The sequence below is a fragment of the Equus caballus genome, chromosome 6 (assembly GCF_041296265.1).
Source record: "Equus caballus isolate H_3958 breed thoroughbred chromosome 6, TB-T2T, whole genome shotgun sequence".
Classification (NCBI taxonomy): Eukaryota; Metazoa; Chordata; class Mammalia; order Perissodactyla; family Equidae; genus Equus; species Equus caballus.
Genome location: NC_091689.1, coordinates 7900985 through 7923951, shown reverse-complemented (window position 1 = coordinate 7923951; position 22967 = coordinate 7900985). Strand labels below are relative to the sequence as shown.

The following is a 22967-nucleotide window of genomic DNA, read 5'->3' as shown; positions in this document are numbered from 1 at the left end:
GTGGAGATAGTGAGGAGGTCAATATCTCCTGGAGGCCAACAGCGAGGTCTTGACTGAACACCCATTTTCAGAAGTCGTCGGTGTTTGTACAGTGATTAACACGCTGCCTTGGGCGAGCCTGCCTAGGCAAGAGGGTATTGGGAGGAGAGCAAGGATGTCAGGACTGAGTGTTGGGACCCCCAACATTGAGAGGTTGGGCTGGAGAGGAAACACTGGCCAAAGACACCAAGAAAGGGCAGACACAAGAGTGGGGTGCCGAATGCTGCTGGGAAGTTGAGACGGGACTGGGAGGTGCCCATGGGAGAAATGGTTGTGGTGGAGTGGCGGGGCTCAGGGGCCAACCTGAGGGGCTGAGGAGCAGGCAGGAGGTGGGGAGAGGGAGGGCAAATGGAAAAGTCTTTCTAGAAGTCTGGCTGGAGGGACTGAGTACTAATAGGAGAGAGATGAGTCATCCACCATTGAGATCATCCAGCTTCTGACTTCAAGAGAGGGCAGCCCAAGGCAGGTGCTGGGGCACGCAGGACTGCATCAGCCTTCTTGGTCTGGGGGAGAGAGCATACCTTCTCTGCCTGTCTCACGGTCTGCTTGTATACTTCTTTCTCTGTCATGTTTTTATTATAGTCAAGCTGACATATTTCTTTAAGAATGCTAAGAATGGAGAATATGCTCAAGAGGGCTCCTTCCTCCCCGCTTCTCTCCTTCTGTCCCCTGCCTTCTCCCTCCTCCCAAATAATTCTGTCCAGGACTTATTTCCTTCCTTCCTCCCTCCCTCCCTTAGTATAGAAGAGACTTGAGCAGTTTTCATTGCCGACAAGTAGGCTGCAAGAAAGAAGAAGTTGAAGATAAAGAAAGCGAAGATGATAATTAATAGTGTGAGGCTTCTGAGGAAATGGCGGGGAGATGGACTCTAGGGCACAGGATTGGCTTTGGGGTGGCCACGGGACAGCATGAGTGACAGAGGAAGGCGTGGGGCGGTCCCAGTGATAGTTTGGTGTCAGGACGTCGAAGGGAGGTTCCCAGAGCTCAGGTCCCGTTGTCTTTTGTGTCCACCCCAATGCCCGCCCGAGACACCATCTTCTACATAATAAGCTGTTAGTATTTGTTGGAGGAAAGAGTACGTGAAGCAATCCTTTGAAGGACAGCATAAATAGCATACTTCTTAATTTTTCAAAATGAAATCCTTATCAACCTTAGATCTCATAGATGTAACAAAAGCTCCCTGTAAAAAATTTAAGTAATGTAGAAAATTTCCCTTGAAATTCTACCCCACGGAGATAACAACTGTTAATGGCGTCTACCTTGCCAGTGGGTTACATATTAAACAAGAGAGGATCACCTTAGGAGCTGACTGTGTGGGTTGTTTTTCTCGCTTTAACATTGTATCCTTTGCGTCAATATGTAAAGATCGCCCTGTCTTTCACAACACCTGCCTGGTATCCATAACACCTCTGAGTTCGCATACACTCATTTAACAAAAACCCTTTGATGATCTAGGTTGTTTGTAATTTTTCAATACAATGACCATTCTTGTTCATACAACTTTGCACAACTGCACCATTATTTTCTTAAAATAAATTTAGAGGAGGGCAGCACGCATGTACATTTAAAATTTCCATACCCATCTCCAAATTACCTTCCAGCAGGCTGCACCAATTTCAGCTTCCATCAACAGAATGCAAAGGTGCCTGTTTCCCCAGAGCCTTGCCAACAACTGGCTATTGCAAATCTTTCTAATCCTGTCAATCTAAGTGAAAAATGAGATCTCATTTTCATTTGCTTATCTGTAATTATTAGTGAGGTTGAACATTTGAATATGAATTTAGGCCATTTGCCTGTCTTGTATGCGTGCTTCTTTATGCCTTTGACTCATTTTGTATTAGGCTTGTAATTATCTTATTTATTTCTAAATAATCCATGGTTTAATAATATTGCTCTTTCTCCATCGTGTTGCGAACATCTTTTCCATTTTGTCCTTTGGCTTTTAGCTATGTTGTTGGTTTGCTTTGCCATACAGAGATTTTACATTTTTGTGTCAAATTTCTCAATCTTTTCCTTTATGGTTTTTGTCGTTGGCATAGTAATGAGAAAGCAGATTGTCACATTAAAATTGTTAAAAAATTCTTCAGTTTTCTCTGTTGCTTTGTAGTTTAACTTTTTTCATTAAAATTGTATCCTTTTCTGCTTCTTTTTGATTAGATGGTCAATATGTGATTACAAGCTAGTCACGACCTTAGAAATCAGGACTGTTACCTGATGAAGGTGTGTTCCTTCAGACTTTTAATGCGTTTACACTCATATGTTCGCATGGAGATTCACTCACACTTGTTTAACATAAATGGTGTCATTCTATACATGTTACTTGCAACCTGCTTTGTCTTTGAACATTGGTTAAACATTTCCTGGTCAGTACCTATGGACTGACCTCTTTCTTTTCTGCCGGCTGCGTGAGAGCCTGTTGGATTAATGTACCATCATTATGTTCGTCTTCAATCCATCTGAATTTTGTGAGAGTAAAGTGAATTACGGATATAACTTACTTTTTCCCCAATAATTTTCCAACTCTCTTGACACCATGTGTTGAACAGCCCATCTTTCCTCTACTGACTTGAAATGTTAATTCACCATTGAATGAACACGAGATCGACCGTGTTGGGAGATGGACGTAGTGACGTGCTGAGGAGCGTATGAAGGCGTGCCCTTCTTCTGCTGTACCAGCAGTACCAGCTGCTCTGGCATTCCTATTTCTTCCCTGGCGTTGTAGCTTGCTCTGCACAGACATAAAGGATTGACCAATATTCCCTCAATGTTTCATGTCCAGGCACACAGAAATCTTGATTTTGAAATGAGACCATTTCATCATCATCATCAGCAGCAGCAGCAGCATCCTCATCCTTTATAAGGTCGTGGTAGCCCTGCCAGTTATCTCCCTCTCCCTTGAGTTCCTGGAGCTGTGTGTGGCCTTAGGTACCAGGTGGCTCAGGGAAGACCCTGATCAGGAAAGTTCCCTCCTGGGAATCTGGACTAGGAATATCAGAGACAGAAACAACTGGTTTTGGCTTTGCTTTTGCAAAGCGCTCCAGTGGTAGAAACGAGATGATCTGGGGTGGTCCTTCGTGAATCTGTTTTAATTTAATTGAATTCAATTTTAAAAATTGTTATTCTTTTTCACTTACATTGTAAAGGATACGAATGGACAGCAGATGAACAGTGTGTCTGGAAGGGTCCTGGAAGCTCCCTGCGGAGCTGGGGTGCACCACCCTCCCAGCAGGCGAATGTACTCAGCAATTCGGAAACCTGTTGTCATTTTAATCCTTGCATATTTATATTGATGGGTATCAGAATAAATAAAACTCACACGTGAGAGCCAAAGGCTAAAGTGGGTCTTTAAGTTAACAAAAGGGAAGCAACTCTAAGAAGAGCCCTGTACTTGAGTAGACGTGGCAAAAATGCTCAGGTGGTTTGAGGATGATTGAAGTTTGGGAAATCCTAAATTAGACAATAATATTATTAGTCAAGAGTGCCCTCAGCTGCGAGGAACACAAACCTCACTCAAAGTGCCTGAAAAACCCAGAAGTGAAGTTTTTTTGGTTTTGTTATTTTACACGCAATGTCCACTAATGTTGTTTCAGGGGCTCAGTGATGTCCAAGGGTGAAAGAGCTCTTTGTGAGGCCGGTGGCCTTTTCCTCATGGTCCCATGATGGCTGCTGCAGCTCTGGCTATCACAGCCAAAAAGAAGAAAAAGAAGAGGTGGCACCAGGCAGCATCTTTGGCTTTTGTCTGGAAAAGCAAGAGTTGTCCCAGATTTCCCAGCAGTCTTCTCCTTAAGCCTCACTAGCCCAGATTACATGCATGGCCACTGCCGGGTGGAAAGGAGGCTAGGAAGGCAGACCACAGATTGTTGTAATTGGCTCAGACCATCCCCATCAAACTGAAGTCCTCTTATCGAGGAAGGAAGGGGAATGGGTAGTGGATAGACAACTGCAGTGTCTGCCATGTGGGAATGTGTGGACCCGCAGGGAGAAGCAGAGACAGGAGACCAGATGGCCCCAGAGAGAACGCTGAGGTGGGAGCAATGACAGGCTTTCTGCTCCGATCCCTGAGTGACAAACTGTGCTTCACTGCCTGTTCTCGCGAGTTGGGGAGATTGCCTGTTGTATCGTTTCCATGAACACGGCTTTGACTTGAGCTAGTGGGAGTGGGTTTCTACTCTTTACAGCCCGGAACAGAGACTTTAAGGTGTATCTTCTCATGTGTTCTTTTTGTTTGTTTGTTTGCAGGGGAAGATTTGCCCTAAGATAACATCTGCCGGTCTTCCTTCTCCCCTCCCCCCTACCCTGCAAAAGCCCCAGGACATAGTTGTGTACAGTTGTAAGTTCTTCTGGCTATTCTCTGTGAGCTGCTGCCACAGCATGGCTACTGACAGACGAGTGGTGTGGTTCTGCGCCCAAGAACTGAACCCCAGCCGCTGAAGCAGAGCGTGCCAAACTTAACCACTAGGCCATGAGGGCTGGCTCTCATTTGTTCTTTATAGCAGTTATTATTATCCATATTTTACACAAGAGGGAAAAGAAGCTCTGAGAGATTATGTTGCCCAACTTCATGTGATTCTAACCCAGGTTTTCCGAGGACTAGCTTATTCTTTGTGCCATCTTTAGGAGGACCATTCTTAAAGGGCAAGTGTTTATTCCCTAAACAGCGTCCAGAGGACAAAGGGATAAATGCATGAGAGACGGCATTTCCTCTGAGGCCTGCCGATGTCACCCGTCGGCTCTGTCCCCGATGGAAGGCGGGAGGCAGGAGGCAGCTTGGCTCTGTCAGGCATTGGAGTTCCGGAGTCCTAGCGGGTGTTTAGGTTTCTGCTTGTCTATCTCCGAGCTTGATGCGTGTAATTTATTGTGCTGATTCCACGTGGTTGGAAGATGTACCTGAGGCATTCAAGTTACAGATCTGTGTGAGCAGCAGAGGAAAAAATAAGCGTGTTTGGGAGCTGTCGCCCTCCCCCTCCTCATGCCATAGTCTCTCCCTCCGTGACCTCGGCCAGCGGTGACTTTTGCCGCCGCCAAGACAGCGCCGGCTCTCAGGGCGTTGATTCATCCCGGTCCAGCAGAAGTCCTTGTCTCCTCTCCCTGAGCCTGACCTTTCTCCTGCATTCCCTGTCTTGGTAAATGGTGCGGCCGTCTACACAGCCATGCCAGGCAGTCATCGCCCACATTATGTAGATTCTCTCTCCTACGTCACGCTGTAATACGCCTCTCCCCTTCCCCGAGTTCTCAGTTCAGGCGTTCCTTCCTCTCAGAGGATGGAAGCTGCGATCTCCTGTTTTCCTGACTCAGGGTTTTCCAAGGTGGTTGGGAAACCTGGGGTGCTGGTTAGTCATCTAGATTCCCAGGCCCTTCCCCTAGACTCTGATCTGATAGGCCTGGGGCGGGGCCTGGAATCATATGCTTAACAAGTGCCCCGGGCAGTTTTTGCCAGCAAGGGGAGCCCTGGTCCCTAGCTGGTCTTCCTGCCTCAGGCCTCTCTCCTGTCACTCTAACTCTGCTCCGCTGCAGAAGTACCTTCCTAAAACGTGCCAGTGGCTCTTTGTCAGCAGCACAAAACCCAAACTCTATAGCATGACAAACAGGGTGTGAGTGGCCACCGTCTCGTTCTCCAGTCTCATTTCCTGCCTTCCCTGGGCTCTGATAATACAAACTGTTTGCCAAATCTGAGAATCCCATTGCTTTTTTATTGCTCAGTGCCTTTGCATATGTTGTTCTTTCTGCCTGGACAGCCCTCCTTCCCCACGTCTACCTGGAAAACTCCTATTCATCCTGCAAGGCCCAACTCAAGCGATCCCTCTTCCCCAAAGCTTGGCCACCCTTGGAGCTTGAGCATATGTTTACTACTGCAGTTACCTCATTGACTTCTCTATGGCAGCAACTCTGCTTAGCCCACAGGTACAAGTAGCATTTGTAGTAGCAGGAGGTGCTTATTAAAATGCTTGTTGAATAAAGACGGCTTTTTCTATGTGAGAGGAAATTTAGTGAAAGCAAATAGCTCAATTTCCAGGAAAATAATGTTCCTGTTCTTTCCCCTGTGAGTACAAACTCTATAGAGTTTCTTACTGTGAAAATCAGTCATCACTCTATCTGTTGACATTTACAAAGTCAATATATTAAACTGTGTATTGATAATCAACATTTATCTGGTGCCCACTGGGTACTAGAAACTTTGCATTCACCATTTCACTTCATTCTACAGATGAGGAAACTGAGGCACAGAGGTGAATTAATTGGCCCAACATCACAAAGCCGGTAAGTGGTGGGATTGGTACAATGCTATTCTGCCTCCTCCAGAGATTTATTTAACAACCTGTAGGATGTGCCGTGTGTGCCCAGGATAAGATATCCCTGTACCGAAGGGTGCAGGTAACGTAAATGAGTGAAGCAGTGTGGGCACGAGGCAATAAGGAGGGGTAGGAAGTGTGGCAAACTGGAGGGTGTAAACCTTATTTAAAGGAGTCAGCCAAGACTGAGTGCCAGCTGATCCCCCTCCCCAACATTTTATCATGAAAAACTTCAAACATGCAGCAACGTTGAAAGAATCTTACCGTGTACGCCTGTATACTTACTACTTAGATTCTACCATGAACATTTACTTGCTTTATCTCCTATCTATCCATCTAGCCGTCCCTATATTCTTAATCCATTTTATTTTTTGATGTGTTTCAAAGTAAATTGCAGACCTCAGTACACTTCTCCCTAAATACATCAGTATGTACAGCATTAACTAGATATGAATATTTGTTAATAGTTTTTTCTTTTGATGTGAAATTTATATGCAATGAAATGCATAAATCTTCTCTTTTTTTTTAAGATTGGCACCTGAGCTAACAACTGTTGCCGATTTTTTTTTTTCGCTTTTTCTCCACAAATCCCCCCAGCACATAGTTGTATATTTTAGTTGCAGGTCCTTCTAGTTGTGGCATACGGGATGCCACCTCAATGTGGCCTGAAGAGCGGTGCCATGTCTGCACCCAGGATCCAAACCTGCAAAACTCTGGGCTGCTGACGTGGAGTGCACGAACTTAACCACTCGGCCACAGGGCCGGCCCTGAAATGCACAAATCTTAAGTGAATATTCACTAAGTTTTGACCAATACACGCTCCTGTATCATCCCAATTCCCATCAATATAGGAAAGATTACCAGCATCCCTGAAAATCCCCTCATGTTGCTCCCCGGTTTGTCTCTGCTTCCAACCCCCTGAGTAACCACTGTTCTTGTCATTTTCCATCACGGTTAGTTTTGTCTCTTCTAGAACTTCATAGAAGTGGAATCACACAGAATGTGCTCTTTTGTGTAAGAATTCTTTCACTGAGCATAACGTTTTAAAGATATATCCATGTTGTTGAGTATATCAGTAGTTCATTCCCTTTTTTCCCCCCTCTTAGCTGAGGAAGATTCGCCCTGAGCCAATCTGTGTCAATCTTCCTCCATTTTGTATGTGAGTTGCTGCCAAGCATGGCCGCCAATGAATGGTGTAGGTCTGCGCCCAGGATCTAAACCCAGGCTGCTGAAGTAGAACACACCAAACTTAACCACTAGGTCATGGGGCTGGCCCATTTCATTTCTCTTTATTACTGAAGTATTTATTACTGAAGTATAGTATTACTGAAGTATTCCACTGTATGAACACGCCACAGTTTGTTTATCCATCCTTCTGTGGGTGGACACCTGGGCTGTTTCTAGTTTTTGGCTCTTAGGGATAAAGCTATTAATATTTTTGTGCAAATATTTTCGTGAACATATATTTTCACATCTCTTGGGTATATTCTTAGGAGTAGAATTGCTGGGTCATAGAGTAGGAGTATGTCTAGTTTTGTAAGAAACCACCAGACCTTTTGCCAAAGGGGTTGTTCCTCTTACATTCCCACCAACAGTGCACACGGGTTCCAGTTAATCCACATCCTCCCCAGCGCTGGTGTTACTGTTTTTTATTTTGGGTCATTCTGGTGATGGTGTAGGGGTATTTCCATCGTGGTTCTCATTTGCATTTCCCTGATGACCAAGGACGTTGACCACTTCTTCTTGTACGTATTGGCCATCTGTATATCTTCTTTTGTGAAGTGTCTGTTCAAATCTTTTGCCCATTTTTGGGGAATTGTCTTTTATTATTTCTTATTCTTGTTGGAGTTCTTTGTATATCCCGGATGCCAATCCTTTGTCAGATATATGTTTTGCAAGTATTTTGTTCTAGGTTGAGATTAATCTATTACGTTTTGTAAGGGTATCTTTTTGATGAGCAGACATTTTTAATTCTGATGAAGTCTAATTTCTCAAAAAGTTTTAATGGTTATTGCTTTCTTTGATCTAAGAAAGTTTTGCTTACCGCCCAAGTCATGAAGATATTCATCCAAGTTTTCCTCTAAAAGCTTTACAGTTTTAGCTTTTACATTTAGGCCTATGATTCATCTCAAAAAAATGTTTGGGTATGATGTGGGGTCAAGATTCATGTTTTTCCCATTCCTAGTTGTTCCAGTACCCTTTCGTTGATAAAATTTTTGTTTCCCCATTTGACTGGGTTGGCACTTTTGTTGAAAATCAAATGACGGCGTGAGTGTCACTCTCTTCCTAGGATCTCTTTTCTGTACAGACTTGAGCCAATTTTTTGCCATGGGCTCAGTATTGCCAGATCTTCCAAATTTTAGAAGACAGCATAGAAACCCAGATTGTTTTAAACGAGGAAAAGTCAAAACTTTAAAAAAGTTGAAAACCAATTCCAGTTTAAATGAACAAATTACAAAGAAACCAACCTGTGCAGCCAAGGTAACTGACCTGCAGGCGCTGGGGTGGGTGATGCTGGCCCTGGGAGAGGGGTTTCGGCAGGAAGCTGGAGGGATGCACGTGCAAGTCAAGGGCCTTATTTTAAGTGAAAGAAGATGGGACTATTCCCGGGGCGAGGAGGTGGGTCTCAATAGTCAAAACCAGGCAGGGAGAATTCACTGGCAGGGCGAGACGAAAACCCAGAGCGTGCGCTTCCCTTGGTGCCTGGGGGAGCTGGGGTATTTGGAATTGCATCTGGAAATGGTACAGGCAGAGGGGGCCGAGTGGGGGATGAGGAGTGGCCAAGAGGCCCTGGATGGCAGTGGAGGGACTGAGAGCGTGGGGATCTAGGCAGATCAGTGACAGGAAAGAGACAGGGACCGAGAGAGTCCACAGCGAGCTGATCTGGAGTCAGTGGGAGTGGAGGGAACTAAGATAAGTGACAAGTGAAGATGTCTCCTGGAAGTGGCTGAAGGCCCCCTTGGCTCTGGGTGGAAGCTGACACAGAGCAGCCAGAAGACACACATCCGCAGATGTCAGAGCTTACGGAGTGTCCTCAGAGTGTCCACATTCCCCCCACCCGCAGGCTTCAGTAATTAGTTTTTAACATTTTAAGATCATATTTTCCAGTGAAAATTTGTAACGGGAACCACATCACATGTTTCAAAAAGAAGGCATCTTAAAAAGTAGTAATGGAAAGTCCTCTCCCCACCTGTCCCCCATCTGCCGGCTCCCACCTCCGGCCCTTCCACCGCCAGGGAGCCGTTCGCACAGCGTGTTTTTACGGTGGCCAAGCATGCCAGGCTGCCAGCCGTGTCTGTCAGACAGAATGTTGCTTAAACTGGCTGGGCCACACGGAGCTCGCACAGCTGACTGCACGGAAGCGAAAATAAGCAAGGCTGCATTCAAGGCAGATTGAAGTTTGTTGGAACTTGCTAGAACCTTGCCTCGGTTCTTGCCTTGGAGGAAATTCTTCTATTCAAACCATGACGTGGTGCTTGTTACAGACTGAATACTTGTGTCCCCTCAAAATTCATATTTTTGTTTTTTGAAAAATAAAATACTGCAATGGAGATCATTTCTTGTGATTACATTTTAGTAGAATTAGAAAAAAGGAACAAAAATGGAAGGATAAATCAGAAGTCCTTGCCAGACACCAAATTTGCCGGAACCATCAAATTCATCTGCTGAAGCCCTAACCCTCAATGTGAGGGTATCTGGAGGTGGGGCATGTGGGAGGCAGTTGGGCTCAGAGGAGGTCATGAGGGGGAGGCCCCCATATGGGGCTGGTGTCCTTGTAACAAGAGGAAGGGCCCAGAGCTCTCTCTGCTATGTGAGGGCAGAGCAAGAAGACGGACGTCTGCACGCCGGGAGGTGGGCCCTCACCAAGATCCCAGCCATGCTGGCACCCCCCCAGACTTCCAGCCTCCAGAGCAGTGAGAAATAAATACCTGCCGTCCAAGCCACCCAGTCTACCATATTTTGTGATGGCAGCCTGGGCTGATGAAGAACAAAAAGTGAGCTGTGAGAGAACAGTGAAAAGATTTTCAGTTCTCTGAAATTTAATTTTGATTGCTTGTAACTGCTTCGCTGTATTTTAATCGCGCTGTATTTGGAAGTGTGGGTTCCCACCGTGAGGCTGAGAGCCGCTGGTCTGGAGGAAAGGCCTGTGGAGGAAGGGCAGTGACCACAGCGACAGGGCTATTAAGCACTTGAAGCCTGTGACAAGCAACAAGCCTGTGATTGACGTGCGACCACAGGGGTGATGAACTTTGCTTGTCTCAAACTGTGCGCGGGAACTTTGTCTCAAACTGCGCGCACGCTCTGGCCATTGCTAACCTCTCATCTGGGAAGACCTGAAGGGGAGAACGAAGGTATGTGAAAGGGTTTGCAAACCTTAAAGGGTGGGGCGAGGCTCTAGATGTCGCTGCCTAACCCGACTTCTGGGGGTAGAGCCCGCTTCACCGGGGTTATTTCCCTGTCCGCCCGCCCGCCCTTGTTTGCTTTGATTTGAAGGTAATGCTGCCCTCTCCTGGACTGATCTTGCAAATACAGCCCCTGGCCACCAGGTGTAGATTTTTTGTCGTCCTTGCTTGATCTCAGGTGTTGTCAGTACCGCTATCATGCATCGCAAGTCATTTCTTACAGCGCTGGCGGCATCAATTTTCCCTCCAGTGCACTTTCCCAGAGGCCGGAGATCAACAGAAGCCAAGTCACTTGTGGGTCTCCCAGTCTGTAGAGATAGAATCCATCTTCCTTTCCTTTGCTTTTCTTTCTTCAACAACTTTTTTTTTCCTTTTGCTTTTTGGTGAGGAAGATTGGCTCTGAGCTAACATCTGTTGCCAATCTTCCTCTCTTTTTTTTCTCCCCAAAGCCTCAATACATGGTCGTATATCCTAGTTGTAGGTCATTCTAGTTCTTCTATGTGGGACACTGCCAAAGCATGTCTTGATGAGCGGTGAGTATCCGTGCCCAGGACGTGAACCGGCGAACCCCGAGCAGCAGAAGTGGAGCATGCAAACTTAACTACGCAACCAGGCAGGCCCCTTCTTCGAGGACTTTTTACGGCACCCTCCTTGCCATGCTGTCTCCCAGGCACTTGAGAAACAGTGATTAAAATGATAAAGATCTCTGCCCTGTGAAGCTTATATTTCTAGAGAGGAGAGAGAGAAAAAACCCTAGTGTACAGTATGTTAGGAAGTACGAGTGCGGTGGGAAGAGGAAGATGTTTAAAATACAGCATCAAAAGGGACAGCAAGAACGCTAGGGCGGGTGCTAGTGTGAATAGGTGGATGGGGGGCCTCGGTGAGAAGGTGGCATTTGAGAAAACGCTCCGAGGAGGTGAGGGAGGCACCTGTGGGAATATTTATGGGAGAGCACTCCAAGAAGAGCAAACCGCAGAGGCAGGGTCCTGAGCCTGGAGGCCCGTATGGCTGGAGAGGAGCTCTAAGGGGCACGGTAGGAGGATACAGTCAGAGGATGCCGTGGGCTGAATTGTGCCCCTCCCTTGTGTGTTGAAGTCCTAACCCCCAGTACATCAGAATGGGGCCTTATTTGGAGGAAGTCAAATACCATATGATTTCACTCCTAAGTGGAGGATAAAAACAACAACAACAACAAACACAGACATAGAGACTAATTGTCAGTTACCAGCGGGGAAGGGGGGAGGGCAAAAGGACACACCACACATGTGTACGGGGACGGATGGTAATTAGTCTTTGGGTGGTGTACAAGATATTTTATTAAAGAGAAAAGGAAAAAACAAGAATGGGACCGTATTTGGAAAGAGGGTCGTTGCAGATGTAATCGGTTAAGATGGGGTCATTAGAGGGAGCCTTAATGCAATATGACTAGTGTCCTTATCACAGGGGAAGCTTGGCCACGGACACAGGCACACAAGGAGGACGCTACGTGAAGATGAAGGCGGGGACTGAGGTGACACTCCTACAACAGAGGGACACCAAAGATGGCCAGCAAACCCCAGAAGCCAGGGGAGAGGCGTGGAACAGATGCTCCCTCGCAGCCCTCACAAGGAACCAACTCAGCTGACACCCCGATCTTGGCCTTCTAGCCTCCAGAACCGCGAGACAGTAAATCTGTGTTGTTGAAGCCATCAAGTTTGTGGTGTTTTGTCGTGGGGCTCTAGAGGACCAGCACAGAAGGATAATGAGGTGGGCCGGGGCGGGGCTGGAGGAGCGGTGGAGAAGGCCTTGAAAGCTATGTTAAGGATTCTAGCTTTTTCTGAATTCACTTTTTTTTGGGATTAAGTGGGATATATGCCCCCAGTGCGAGCATTATTCAATATTAGAAAACCATTAATATAATTCACAGGCTAAAATATCGAAGAAAAAAAGTCATATGCCTTCTATCTTCATATATCTTCATAGGCCTTTGTCAAAATTCAATAACTATTCATGATTTAAAAAATAAAATTCAGGGCCGGCCCCGTGGCCGAGTAGTTAAGTTCTCACGCTCCGCTTTGGCGGCCCAGGGTTTTGCCGGTTCGGATCCTGGGTGCAGACATGGCACGGCTCATCAGGCCACGCTGAGGCGGCGTCCCACATGCCACAACTAGAAGGACCCACAACTAAAAATACACAACCATGTACCAGGGGGCTTTGGGGAGAAAAAGGAAAAATAAAATCTTAAAAAAAACCCCAAAACTCAATAAAATAAAATAGGTAACAACTTTAAAGACAAGTATTAACTAAACTCCCAATTTTATTTGGATTTCACCATTATCTCCATTTCTTGTTTCCATGTCTTATTTCACCATTACCAGTTTTCCCATGATCTCCTCTTCCTGTACCCGGATCCAGCCCGGGGGACTGCAGTCATTCAGTGGATAGGTCTCCCCAGTCTCCTGAGGCCTGGGAGGGTTTTGCTCAGCCTCCCCTTGTTTTTCACGGCCTTGGTGGTGTGGAGGCGTGCTGGCGGGGTCCTGTAGAGCGCCCCCGTCTGGGCTTGTCGGGTGTTTTCTCATGGTAGATGGGTGGAGGGCCTATGACAGAGGTGGGTGCCCTTCTCATCACGTGTACGGGGGGCGCATGAAACCCACACAGCATCCCTGGTGGTGTCAGCCTTCCTCACTTGGTTAAGGCGGTGTTTGCCAGATTTCTCCACCACGAAGTTACTTAGAACGCACTTAAAAAAATTAAAGCAGCGAAATTCATTCTTTGGGACATGGAGCGTAGTGCTCTGACTGAGAAGGTAAAAGGATCAGTCTGGCTGGCACGATGCGCATGGACCGCAGAGAGGAGGGGCAGACGCAGGGAAGTCTGGGGGTCGCTACAGGCACCTGGGTGAGAAGGGACGGTGGCGGGGCCGGGGCAGCAGCAGGGCAGGCGAGGAGCAATAGGACTCGGAGTTTATTCCAGCAGAGTCCGCAGAATTTTCTGGTAGATTGAACGTTGGGTGTAAGGGATAAAGAGCTGTCGACAACGAGTCCACGAATTTTGGCTTGAGCTGTTGGAAGGAAGAAGTCGCCACCAACAGAGCTAAGATAAAAGTTCCAACCTGCCGTTTACCTTCCCTCCACTCCTTCAACATTTCATCCATCTAACAGATATTTATTTGGTGTCAGGGCTGGCTGCGTAATTTTCAGGACCCGGCGCAAAATGAAAACGGAGGGCCTCTGTTGAAAAAGCAGGGGAAAAGCTTGTTTCTTTTTCTTCCTTGGTCTTTCTCTTAAGGGGACCAGTGTTTTTTATTTGTTGTTTAATGTTGTGCTCCCTGAGGCATGAGATGCTCTTGGGATGGGGGAGTGGAGGGCTGAGCCCCCTGTCCCGGGGAGGCAACAAGAGGGGGGACTGCACATGAGCTGAACTCCAAGCTCCATTGTTCTGTCAGACTTCATTCGTGAGACACAAAGTCCAACACAAAATTATTAACAGTTTCAAGGAGGTGACTGCCGGGCATGACACCCGAGTGCAGGGCTCTCCTGAGCGCCAGGCCCCGTGCGACTGCACCCGTCACACGCCTGCTCCCTGTTAGGTGTCTACTGGTGTGTGTCACACACTTTTCAGGCCCTGCGGATGCAAAATAGAATCCTTTACAGAGGGGCAAGGAGAAAAGGAAGGGGTGCTGTCTGAATCACTATTCTGTGTCACAGTCCAGCGGGAAAGACGCCTGAAGACGAACGTCATACAGTCTGAAAACTCCGACAGCAGGGGACTGGGTTAGGGCACGGGAGCTGGACAGGCAGATCTGAGTGAGGAGAGGGAAAATGACCATTGGAGAGTTACTTATTAATTTTTAATGAAAACGGCTAAATACCTGTTTTTTTTTCTGATTGCAAAAGTAATGCTCATTTTAGAAGTTGGGCAACGTCAAAAGATAGAAGCAAAAATGCAAATATCAGTAAGCCCAGCACCACGAGATAACCACTGCTGACATTTTCATCCTCTCTCCCCGGTGTCTTCCCCGTGCACCTGCGTACACACCTTTATATCAAAGGTTCTCATACGGAACATTCAGCTTGTGAGCCTTTGTTTCTGCTCGGTATTCTAGTATAGATACATTCCCACAGCACTAATTGTGGCTACAGATTACTGTGTTTAATAGAAGCACAGTGTTCCATTTTATAAATCTACTATAATTTGGATAATAGTTTTTAGAAGGACATTATAAACGGCCCTGGGATGAACTTTGCCCTCCCTCCCTCTCTCTCCTCGCATGAAGTGGGATCACGGGGTCAGAGAGTCTGCGGTGTTTAGTGTGTGTGGTACGTATTCCCCCAACAGGACCCTGGGGGGCGTGTATAAAGACAGCTAAAAGTGATGGAACATTTATTATCTGCCAGATACTGTGTTAAGCACTTGACATGTGTTAACTCATTGATTCTCATCCCAATCCTATGAGCTAGGTCCTCCTTTTATACCCATTTTACAGATGAGAAAACTGAGGCACAGAGTGACTATCTACGCTTCCTAAGGGCACACACTGGCCGTGGGCAGAGCCGGGATTTGCCCTGAGGTGGTTTGGTCCTAGAGCCCGCGACCTTATCCCATTTCATCACCACACGGCTCGTGAGGTAAACATTATTATTCCCATTTTTATGGATGAAGATCTTTCAATTCACCTTGAGGAACTTGCCCAATGTCATAAATGAATAAAGGAGGGCCAGTATTTGAATCCTGGTCTGTCTGACTGCAAAGCAGGGATCTCTGGGTCCCTCATGAGGATTTCTGAATTCATCTGGGAGAGCGTCCTCAGATGGGTTCCCATGTCGCTTTTCAAGGTTCCTGTCTGGCCTCCACCAGAGCTTGGTGAGCAGGGCTGGGAGGTCCACACCAGCCCTCCTGGGTCACCCGTCTGTCAAGTCCTGCCACATCCTGACCACTGCAGCCTGGACCCTGTGACGCGCTGACATCCCTCCCTTCTCCTCTCAGCCTAGGTCACTTTTGGTTTCCAGAACTCCCTCAGTTGGGCAGAGGTGGGTTGTGGGGAACAGGTCATCTCAATAGAGATAATGCACTGGCTCGCATAACTGAGGGTGCCGAGAGATGTCCTCTGGGCACCTGCCTCCAGGACTCCGGTGCCGTTTCTCTGCCACCATCCACACGCCAGTTTCTGTCCTTGGACGGGTTTGCCGTTTATGGTGGCAAATGGCTTCCAGCAGCAAGACGACTATGCACTTGCTTTCCTGCAGTCATCAAACAACCTGAACCTGGCTCGGAGAGGGTCATCTTAGGTCACATACTCACCCCCAGACCTGTCACTGTGCCGATGGGCATGGGGACCGGGGAGAGGTGTGAGCTCTCTCCTCCATCTCTCTGGTCTCTGCTTTGGTCCCCAGTGGGTCTTCTGCAGGGATGTGAGGGGATGCTGATGCTGGCATCAAAGCTGCCACTGGGACACAGCAGACATACTTACAGCCATGCCGTGCCGTTCACACGCTCTTGCTTAGAAGCTGCCATTTAAAAACACAGTGGCAAGGAGAGGCCTCTGGGTTTGCCAGCGGACTGGCATTCAGGCTGCACGTGTCACAACAATCTCTGGTGCTGGATGTTCTGCACGGAATGGGGAGATGCTTTCCCATTAGGAACGTCATGGATCTGTTGACGAGGGAGCCGTTGTAAGTGGGAGGTGTGGTATGAAAGACATGTGGGGCGGGTGAACTCGCTGGCACATTTTCAAGTGGGTGAAATTTTATTCCAAGCTCATCTCTAGGTGCCTTTTCCCCCTCCTTCTGTGAAATGCTCTTTCCTACCACGAGGGGAAAGAGTCTTTCCAACTCTTGTCATCCAGATTATCTTCCCACTGGAGACCTACGCTGCTGCGGTTGCCACCCCCACCGGCACCCGGAGGGCTGCTCCCCTTTACTCCTCCAGCTTGAGGCTGGACCAGACCCTTCTCCAAACCTCAGTCATTCGTTGAAATAGACTGGAATGCTGAGCCGCCTTGACTGAGGGCTTAGGAAAAGCAGAAGGGAGTTACACACAAAGAGGAGCTCCAAACGAGGGATCAGATGGGGCTGCCCCAGCCCTGTGCTTTTGCAGTGGGTCCCCTGCAAGGACTTTCCTGTCCAGCCACTGCTGCCCCCTTGTGGCAGACACGCACTTCCCCATCGCCTCCCTTTGCGCTGGTGCACACGCAGGCGTTTTGCAGCCCAGGCCCCAGACAGTCTGTTTTCTCCTGTGGCTCCAGTCACTATTTTACGCCCCAGGAGCCTCCGGGTCCCTGGGTGATTCACAGAGGGAATGTCCACGCCCTTCGGCGACTACCCCGTCTGCAAGTCCTTTCGAGTCTCGGCATCCGATCACAGCAGTCCAACAAGCAAAGCATGGGCAACCTGAGGGCAAGTGTCTCCTCAGACATCCTGCTCCCAGTTATCCATGATCTGAGAGCCCAGGGGGAGAGCATGACAGCTTAAAAAATATGCTCGCGGTGGCAGAACTGTAAGCGCCAGAGGGGTGATAAATCTGGCCTTTGTGTTACTAGGGGTGGATTTTATACCTGAACAGATTTGCATTGACTTTAAACAATACAGGAGGATTGGGAAAGAACGTCGGCAGACACAGCAGGCTGGCGGCCGGGCGGGTGGGGGGTGGGGGAGCCTTCAGGGGCACCTTGTGTGCGACCGTGTGGCTGTGGCTGGAAGTGGCCGACGCTGAATGGTGGTGCTGAGCCAGGCTCCGTGAATCAGAGGAGATCCGTCCGACGTCACCCAGTCCACACCGTCGGTTGAGCGCGTCCTCTGTTCCCCGGCAGATGAGCCCACCATGAATCGGAGGGTCCCTGCTCTCTACAGCTCAGGGTCCAGCGGGGAGGGCCCATGTGAACACATCATTACAGTGCAGGGTTCACGTTCTAGCGGAGAAGGGAGTGAAATACTGGAGGAGTAATCCGGGGGACACACACCCGCTGCTGGGAGCAGCTGAGGCAGGTTTGCGGAGAAGCCATCCGTCACTCCTGGGCGAGGAGCAGAATGACATTAAGCCAACTCCTCCTGTCACTGATGGTGTAGCTCTCATGGTCTCCGTGTTGTCCAGCCCACTCCAGGAGTGGCCCACGCCCCAGCCTCAGGGCATTCTAATCAGCTAACCCTTGGCAATGGTTGTGCGAAGGAGCGGCTGGCAGCGGAGGGGGTTAGTTTCCCTGCAAATCACCAACACCTCCACCAGCGCCTGGGCCATCCCGAGGAAGCCTACGATATGACCGAAATTGTGCACCTGCTGTGCAAACCCAGCTGAAGTGCGCTCCTCCGCCCGCTGCCCGCCACCCTGCACCCAAGTGCCTCCTGAGCGGAGGACTACCACTGGAAAAAGTCACATCATTTTCCCTTTGTTCACGTCAGGCAAGTGGGAAGCTTTCAAAGGTGGTCTTCTAGGGAATTTAAGGGATAAACGTGGAAATATATGCAGGAAAAGGAAGAGAATAAAAATGTTCATTCACAGAGTGGAGAGTTCAGATATCGGATGCTTGGCTCCGTCTTCGTGCCTGGTGCCCCTGTGTGGACGTATGGACCCCAGGGGTCTCTGATGTCTAGGGGTCCCTCAACTTAGTCTCTGCTTTAGACCTAGGGGCAGGGCTCGAAGAGGATGTGTGCTGTGACGTGGCTTCCTTATTTCCCTTTATTTGTCAAGTTCTCTCTAACCACTGTCACTGGTCTCTGTGCTCTGGGCTCTTACGGTTGGACCTGCCAGGCCGGTGCCTCAGGTAGGAAGCCACTCCTGGTCGCCAGGACTTTCTTTGGGGTACGGAGGCTAGGTTTTAGAAAATGCATCCATTTCTCTGGGACCTGAAGATTTCTGCTTGGGTGGCTTCCTGCCTCCTCCCTGGTGACCATGTATTCAATTCTGACCTCCTCCATGGCCATAGTTGGTGACAAGGAGACTTCTTACCTCCTCTTGTCACATTTCTCCCTTTCTGCGGGGAAGACGGCCACATTTGCCCAATGCTTTGCCCTAAGACTTTGCCTTCTGTGAAAATGCCAATCCTGCAGGCAGAGGACGTAATAAAATGTGTGGATCTGTAGGGACTTCTCGAAGCTCAGGCTCGGAAGCAGCTCAGGGGTCATCTACTCTGCTTGCCTCCTTTCACAGACGAGAAAACTGAACTGCATGGAGGCGAAAGGACCACCCACGGTGACCCAGCTTGTTAACGATAGAATCAGGACAGAAGGAGCACTAGACACCAGGGACCCTTATTTCCAGTCTTGCTAAGTTTCCTGGCATTTTCAGACTGTCCTCTGGAGAGCCCTGGGGTGTTGGGGCCACCTCCTCCTGGCTGTGTGGGTGGAGAGATTGGCACACGCTCTCCCCACCCTCCGTAGGTGACATTTTTATCTGTTTTACATATTGGGCTTCTGGTAAGATTTTGCTTCAACAGAGTGTTTCACAGTGAAAAAAATATTTGAAAACTGCTGAATGATTCTGTGGATGTTTAGGAGGTGATTTCAGGGGCCAAGATGGGGACTTCCCTTAAATGCTTAGTCTTCCTTTAGACAGAGGACCGAAACATTTATTACTCCGTTAGAGAGAAGCCTTCAAATGCACTTTAATACAGTTTGTTGCTACCATTTCCTTCCCTCAGTAGATTTTAAGAAGTTAAACAGGAATCAGGAAGAACATAGACGGGGAAATAACATACAAACAGACATCGGGGAACAAGTTGGCCTCCTTCCGTTATGCTTAACGCTGACCCTTTCCTGAGTGTGCAAGACCAAGCTGGTCCTCCCGTCTGGATGCACAGACGTGGCTGAGGATGGAGGCAGCTGAAACGAGTATGGAGGAAGAATTGTAGGTAGAGCTGAGGCTGTTGTAGGAATGCCAAGGGCAAAGGTTTTCCCCCTGTAGTCCATCGTATCCCGGACTCAGGCCGGCTTTGGGGTTAGGGAGGTTGATGACACTGTGAAGCCGGCCTCTAAAGCAGTGCGAGACAGCGGCCAAGGAAGGAATCTTCAGCTGCCAAACCAACAGAGAAGGAAAAGATGTCCCAGTAACTGTTCTCACATCCCCAGTGAGCGTGATTTGAACCTGAGTTACTAAATCACATTTCTTTCTTTCTAGTCCTTCAACTAGATCAAACCATGACTATCATCCTGCAAGATGTGTGGAATGATACCGATCTGTGGTTATGGTTTGGGGATGAGTATGGTAATTTCACCGACATACTACCCACAGGAACATCTTACAGTCCCTGTAGTATGGACCCTGAGACACTCAACAAGTATGCTGTGGTTGTCATCTATGCCCTGGTCTTCCTGCTGAGCCTGCTGGGAAACTCCCTGGTGATGCTGGTCATCTTATACAGCCGGATTGGCCGCTCTGTCACTGATGTCTACCTGCTGAACCTGGCCATGGCCGACCTGCTCTTTGCCTTGACCTTGCCTATCTGGGCCGCCTCCAAGGCAAAGGGCTGGACCTTTGGCACAGTCCTGTGCAAGCTGGTCTCGCTCCTGAAGGAAGTCAACTTCTACAGCGGTATCCTACTGCTGGCCTCCATCAGCGTGGACCGCTACCTGGCCATCGTCCACGCCACACGCACACTGACCCAGAAGCGGCACTGGGTCAAGTTCATATGCTTGGGCATCTGGATCCTGTCCTTCATCTTGGCCCTGCCCGTCTTCCTCTTCCGAAAGGCCATCACCTCTCCCTCTTCTGTCCTAGTCTGCTACGAGGACATGGGCGCCAACACAACAAAATGGCGGATGGTGATGCGGGTCCTGCCCCAGACCTTCGGCTTCCTCGTGCCACTGCTGGTCATGCTGTTCTGCTACGGTCTCACCCTGCGCACGCTGTTTCAGGCCCACATGGGGCAGAAGCACCGGGCCATGCGGGTCATCTTTGCTGTCGTGCTCGTCTTCCTGCTCTGCTGGCTGCCCTACAACCTGGTCCTGGTCTCAGACACCCTCATGAGGCTCCAGGTCATCCAGGAGACCTGTGTGCGTCGCAATGACATTAACCGGGCCCTGGACGCCACCGAGATTCTGGGCTTCTTCCACAGCTGCCTCAATCCCCTCATCTACGCCTTCATTGGCCAGAAGTTTCGCCACGGACTGCTCAGGATCATGGCCATCCACGGCCTGGTCAGCAAGGAGTTCTTGGCCAAGGACAGCAGGCCTTCCTTTGTGGGCTCTTCTTCAGGGAACACTTCTATCACGCTCTAGGGCGCCCCGCCCCTGTGGCAGCCCCTCACGGCTCCTCCCTTCCCCTCAGCATCCCATTCCAAGCCTCACGGCCCCTGGCTGCTCACAGTCTCCGGGTCAAGGAGCCGCCATCGTGGCTACAGGAAGTTCCGAGGCCACGTGCTTCCCGGGTGCCCGCTGTGTGGCTTAGAAAGCCTGCCCTGGTGCCCCAGCCCTGCCAGAATTGCTGTGTCTGCTGCCAGAGCTCTGTCCGCCCGTCTGCTGAGCCCACAGCACTCTGTCTTCCGGGACATTTGAAAGACGTTCTTTCAAGTGACTACAAAACCTTCCTGCCACTGGGAGCCATCAGTGGTGACACCATCAGTGCCTCCCCAGCTCTCCCTTTGCCGCCTGCTTGCCTGGTCCAGCTCCCTTGAGAGAGGCCGAGAATGACAGATGCTCACTTTCCAAGACCCCGTTAAGCTAGGAGTGGCCGTATCACCCCGTTCTGACTAACAGTGTGCTGGTCAACTCCACTTCTGGGGAAAATGTCGTGATCTGCAGCGTTCGCCAAGTTCCCTGGTATAAATGCTGCCACCATGGCCATTTGAAGGGTGGTGGTGTTTAGTAATCAGCTCACAAAATTCTAGAGAATGTAATAATCTGCTTTCCTAAGCAGATACAAACCGGCTTCAGTGCACCATTGCTTAAGAAGAAGTCTGCTGGGGCTGGGGGACTCCTGAGAAATATTCCTGATTAAAAAGAGAGAGAGACACACACATATATTCCTGGTCCCTGCCTTTGAATATTGTTATAGGATGTGATATGTGGAGCTGAGGCAGCCACTTTGTGACAATGAGGCTGATAGAGCCAAAGGATGAAAAGAACTTGAGAATAAAGAGCCCAGAAATAAACCTAAGCATAAATTGTTAAATGATTTTCAACAAATGTGCCAAGATTATTTAATGGGGAAAAGATAATCTTTCAACAAATGGTGCTGGGAAAAGTAGATAACCACATGCAAAAGAATGAAATTCTTACTGTACACCAAAATTAACTCAAAATGGATCAAACACCTAAACACGAGAGCTAAACCTATAAAACTCTTGGAAGAAAACATAAAAGAAAAACTTCATTTGATTTGTGGTTGGGAATGGAGTGAGGCTCAGAGGTGGAGTGTAGATCAAGGTTGGGTTGGGATCCAGGATTCAGATTGGAGTCGGAGCCGAGGTGGAGGAGGAGCCAGGGATGGGGTGGCAGCTAGGGACGAGGCAGACAGTCAGAGAAGCATGGATGTCAGGAACAGGGAGAGATCCAGAAATAGGGAGAGTCTGGGGACTGGGTGGGTAAGACTCAGGCAGGTCCAAGGTGGGGTTGGGACCAGGGGTGGAGTAAGGCTCGGGCCCGGGCTGAGTGTGGGGGTGTGGTAGGTGTCAGGACTCGCTCAGAAATAGAATGAATGTCAGTGATGGGTTAGTGGCTACAAGAGTAGCTGCTCCTGTTTAGTGCAGTCAGTAGCTGGAGCAGAAAGACAGCTCTGGTAGGGTCACCATCCTCTCGGGAGCATTGTCTCAGATGCTCCTCCGGGGGCTGGGATGGAGGCGCCTTGCCCTGTCCCGCTTGCACCTCTCCAAGCAGCTTGGTGAGGAAGAAGTTAGGTCCTCAAGCCTTAAGAGAGAGAGATCTGATTCAAGAGAGAAGACAGAGGAATCCAGGAAGAATCCAGGAGGAAGGCTGGGAACCCGGCCTGCGAGCCTCCCCTTCTTCTCCCTCCCTCCCCTCATCTCCTCTCACCCCTCCAACTGTACACCTCAATGCCCACCTTCCTTCACCCTACGCTGTGCAAAGTCCACTCCATCAGGGCCTTCAGGAAAGCCAATGAGGGTCCATGTTGGGTCTGGAGAAATACAAATGACTAATACACATCTGAAAAGATGCTTGGCCTCACTATTACCTGGGAAGTGGGAATCAAATAGCAATAAAATAACTTGGAAGTGTTATAACAGGGGAGGAACGTAGTCAGAACTCTCTTCAAACAAGCACTACATTATTCAATTAGTTTTTTTTTTTTTTTGGTGAGGAAGATTGGC

At 48.8% G+C, this 22967-nt stretch overlaps 1 protein-coding gene across 4 annotated transcripts in view; it reads left to right on the top strand.

The window, feature by feature from the left end:
• Window positions 1–21825, top strand: part of LOC100058291 (C-X-C chemokine receptor type 2) — a 38836-nt gene extending 17011 nt beyond the window's left edge. The window contains exons 1-3 of one of the 4 annotated variants that reach the window (XM_005610610.3): window positions 18391–18467; window positions 18854–19079; window positions 19820–21825. In XM_005610610.3, the coding sequence (XP_005610667.2) occupies window positions 19840–20919 (1080 nt within the window). In that variant the 5' untranslated portion in view covers window positions 18391–18467; window positions 18854–19079; window positions 19820–19839 and the 3' untranslated portion in view covers window positions 20920–21825. Of the gene's footprint in view, window positions 1–6244; window positions 6298–18384; window positions 18468–18853; window positions 19080–19819 lie in introns of those variants that run through there. The other 3 variants (XM_070270487.1, XM_001491012.6, XM_070270486.1) reach the window with 3 other exon arrangements.
• Window positions 21826–22967: the final 1142 nt, after the last annotated feature.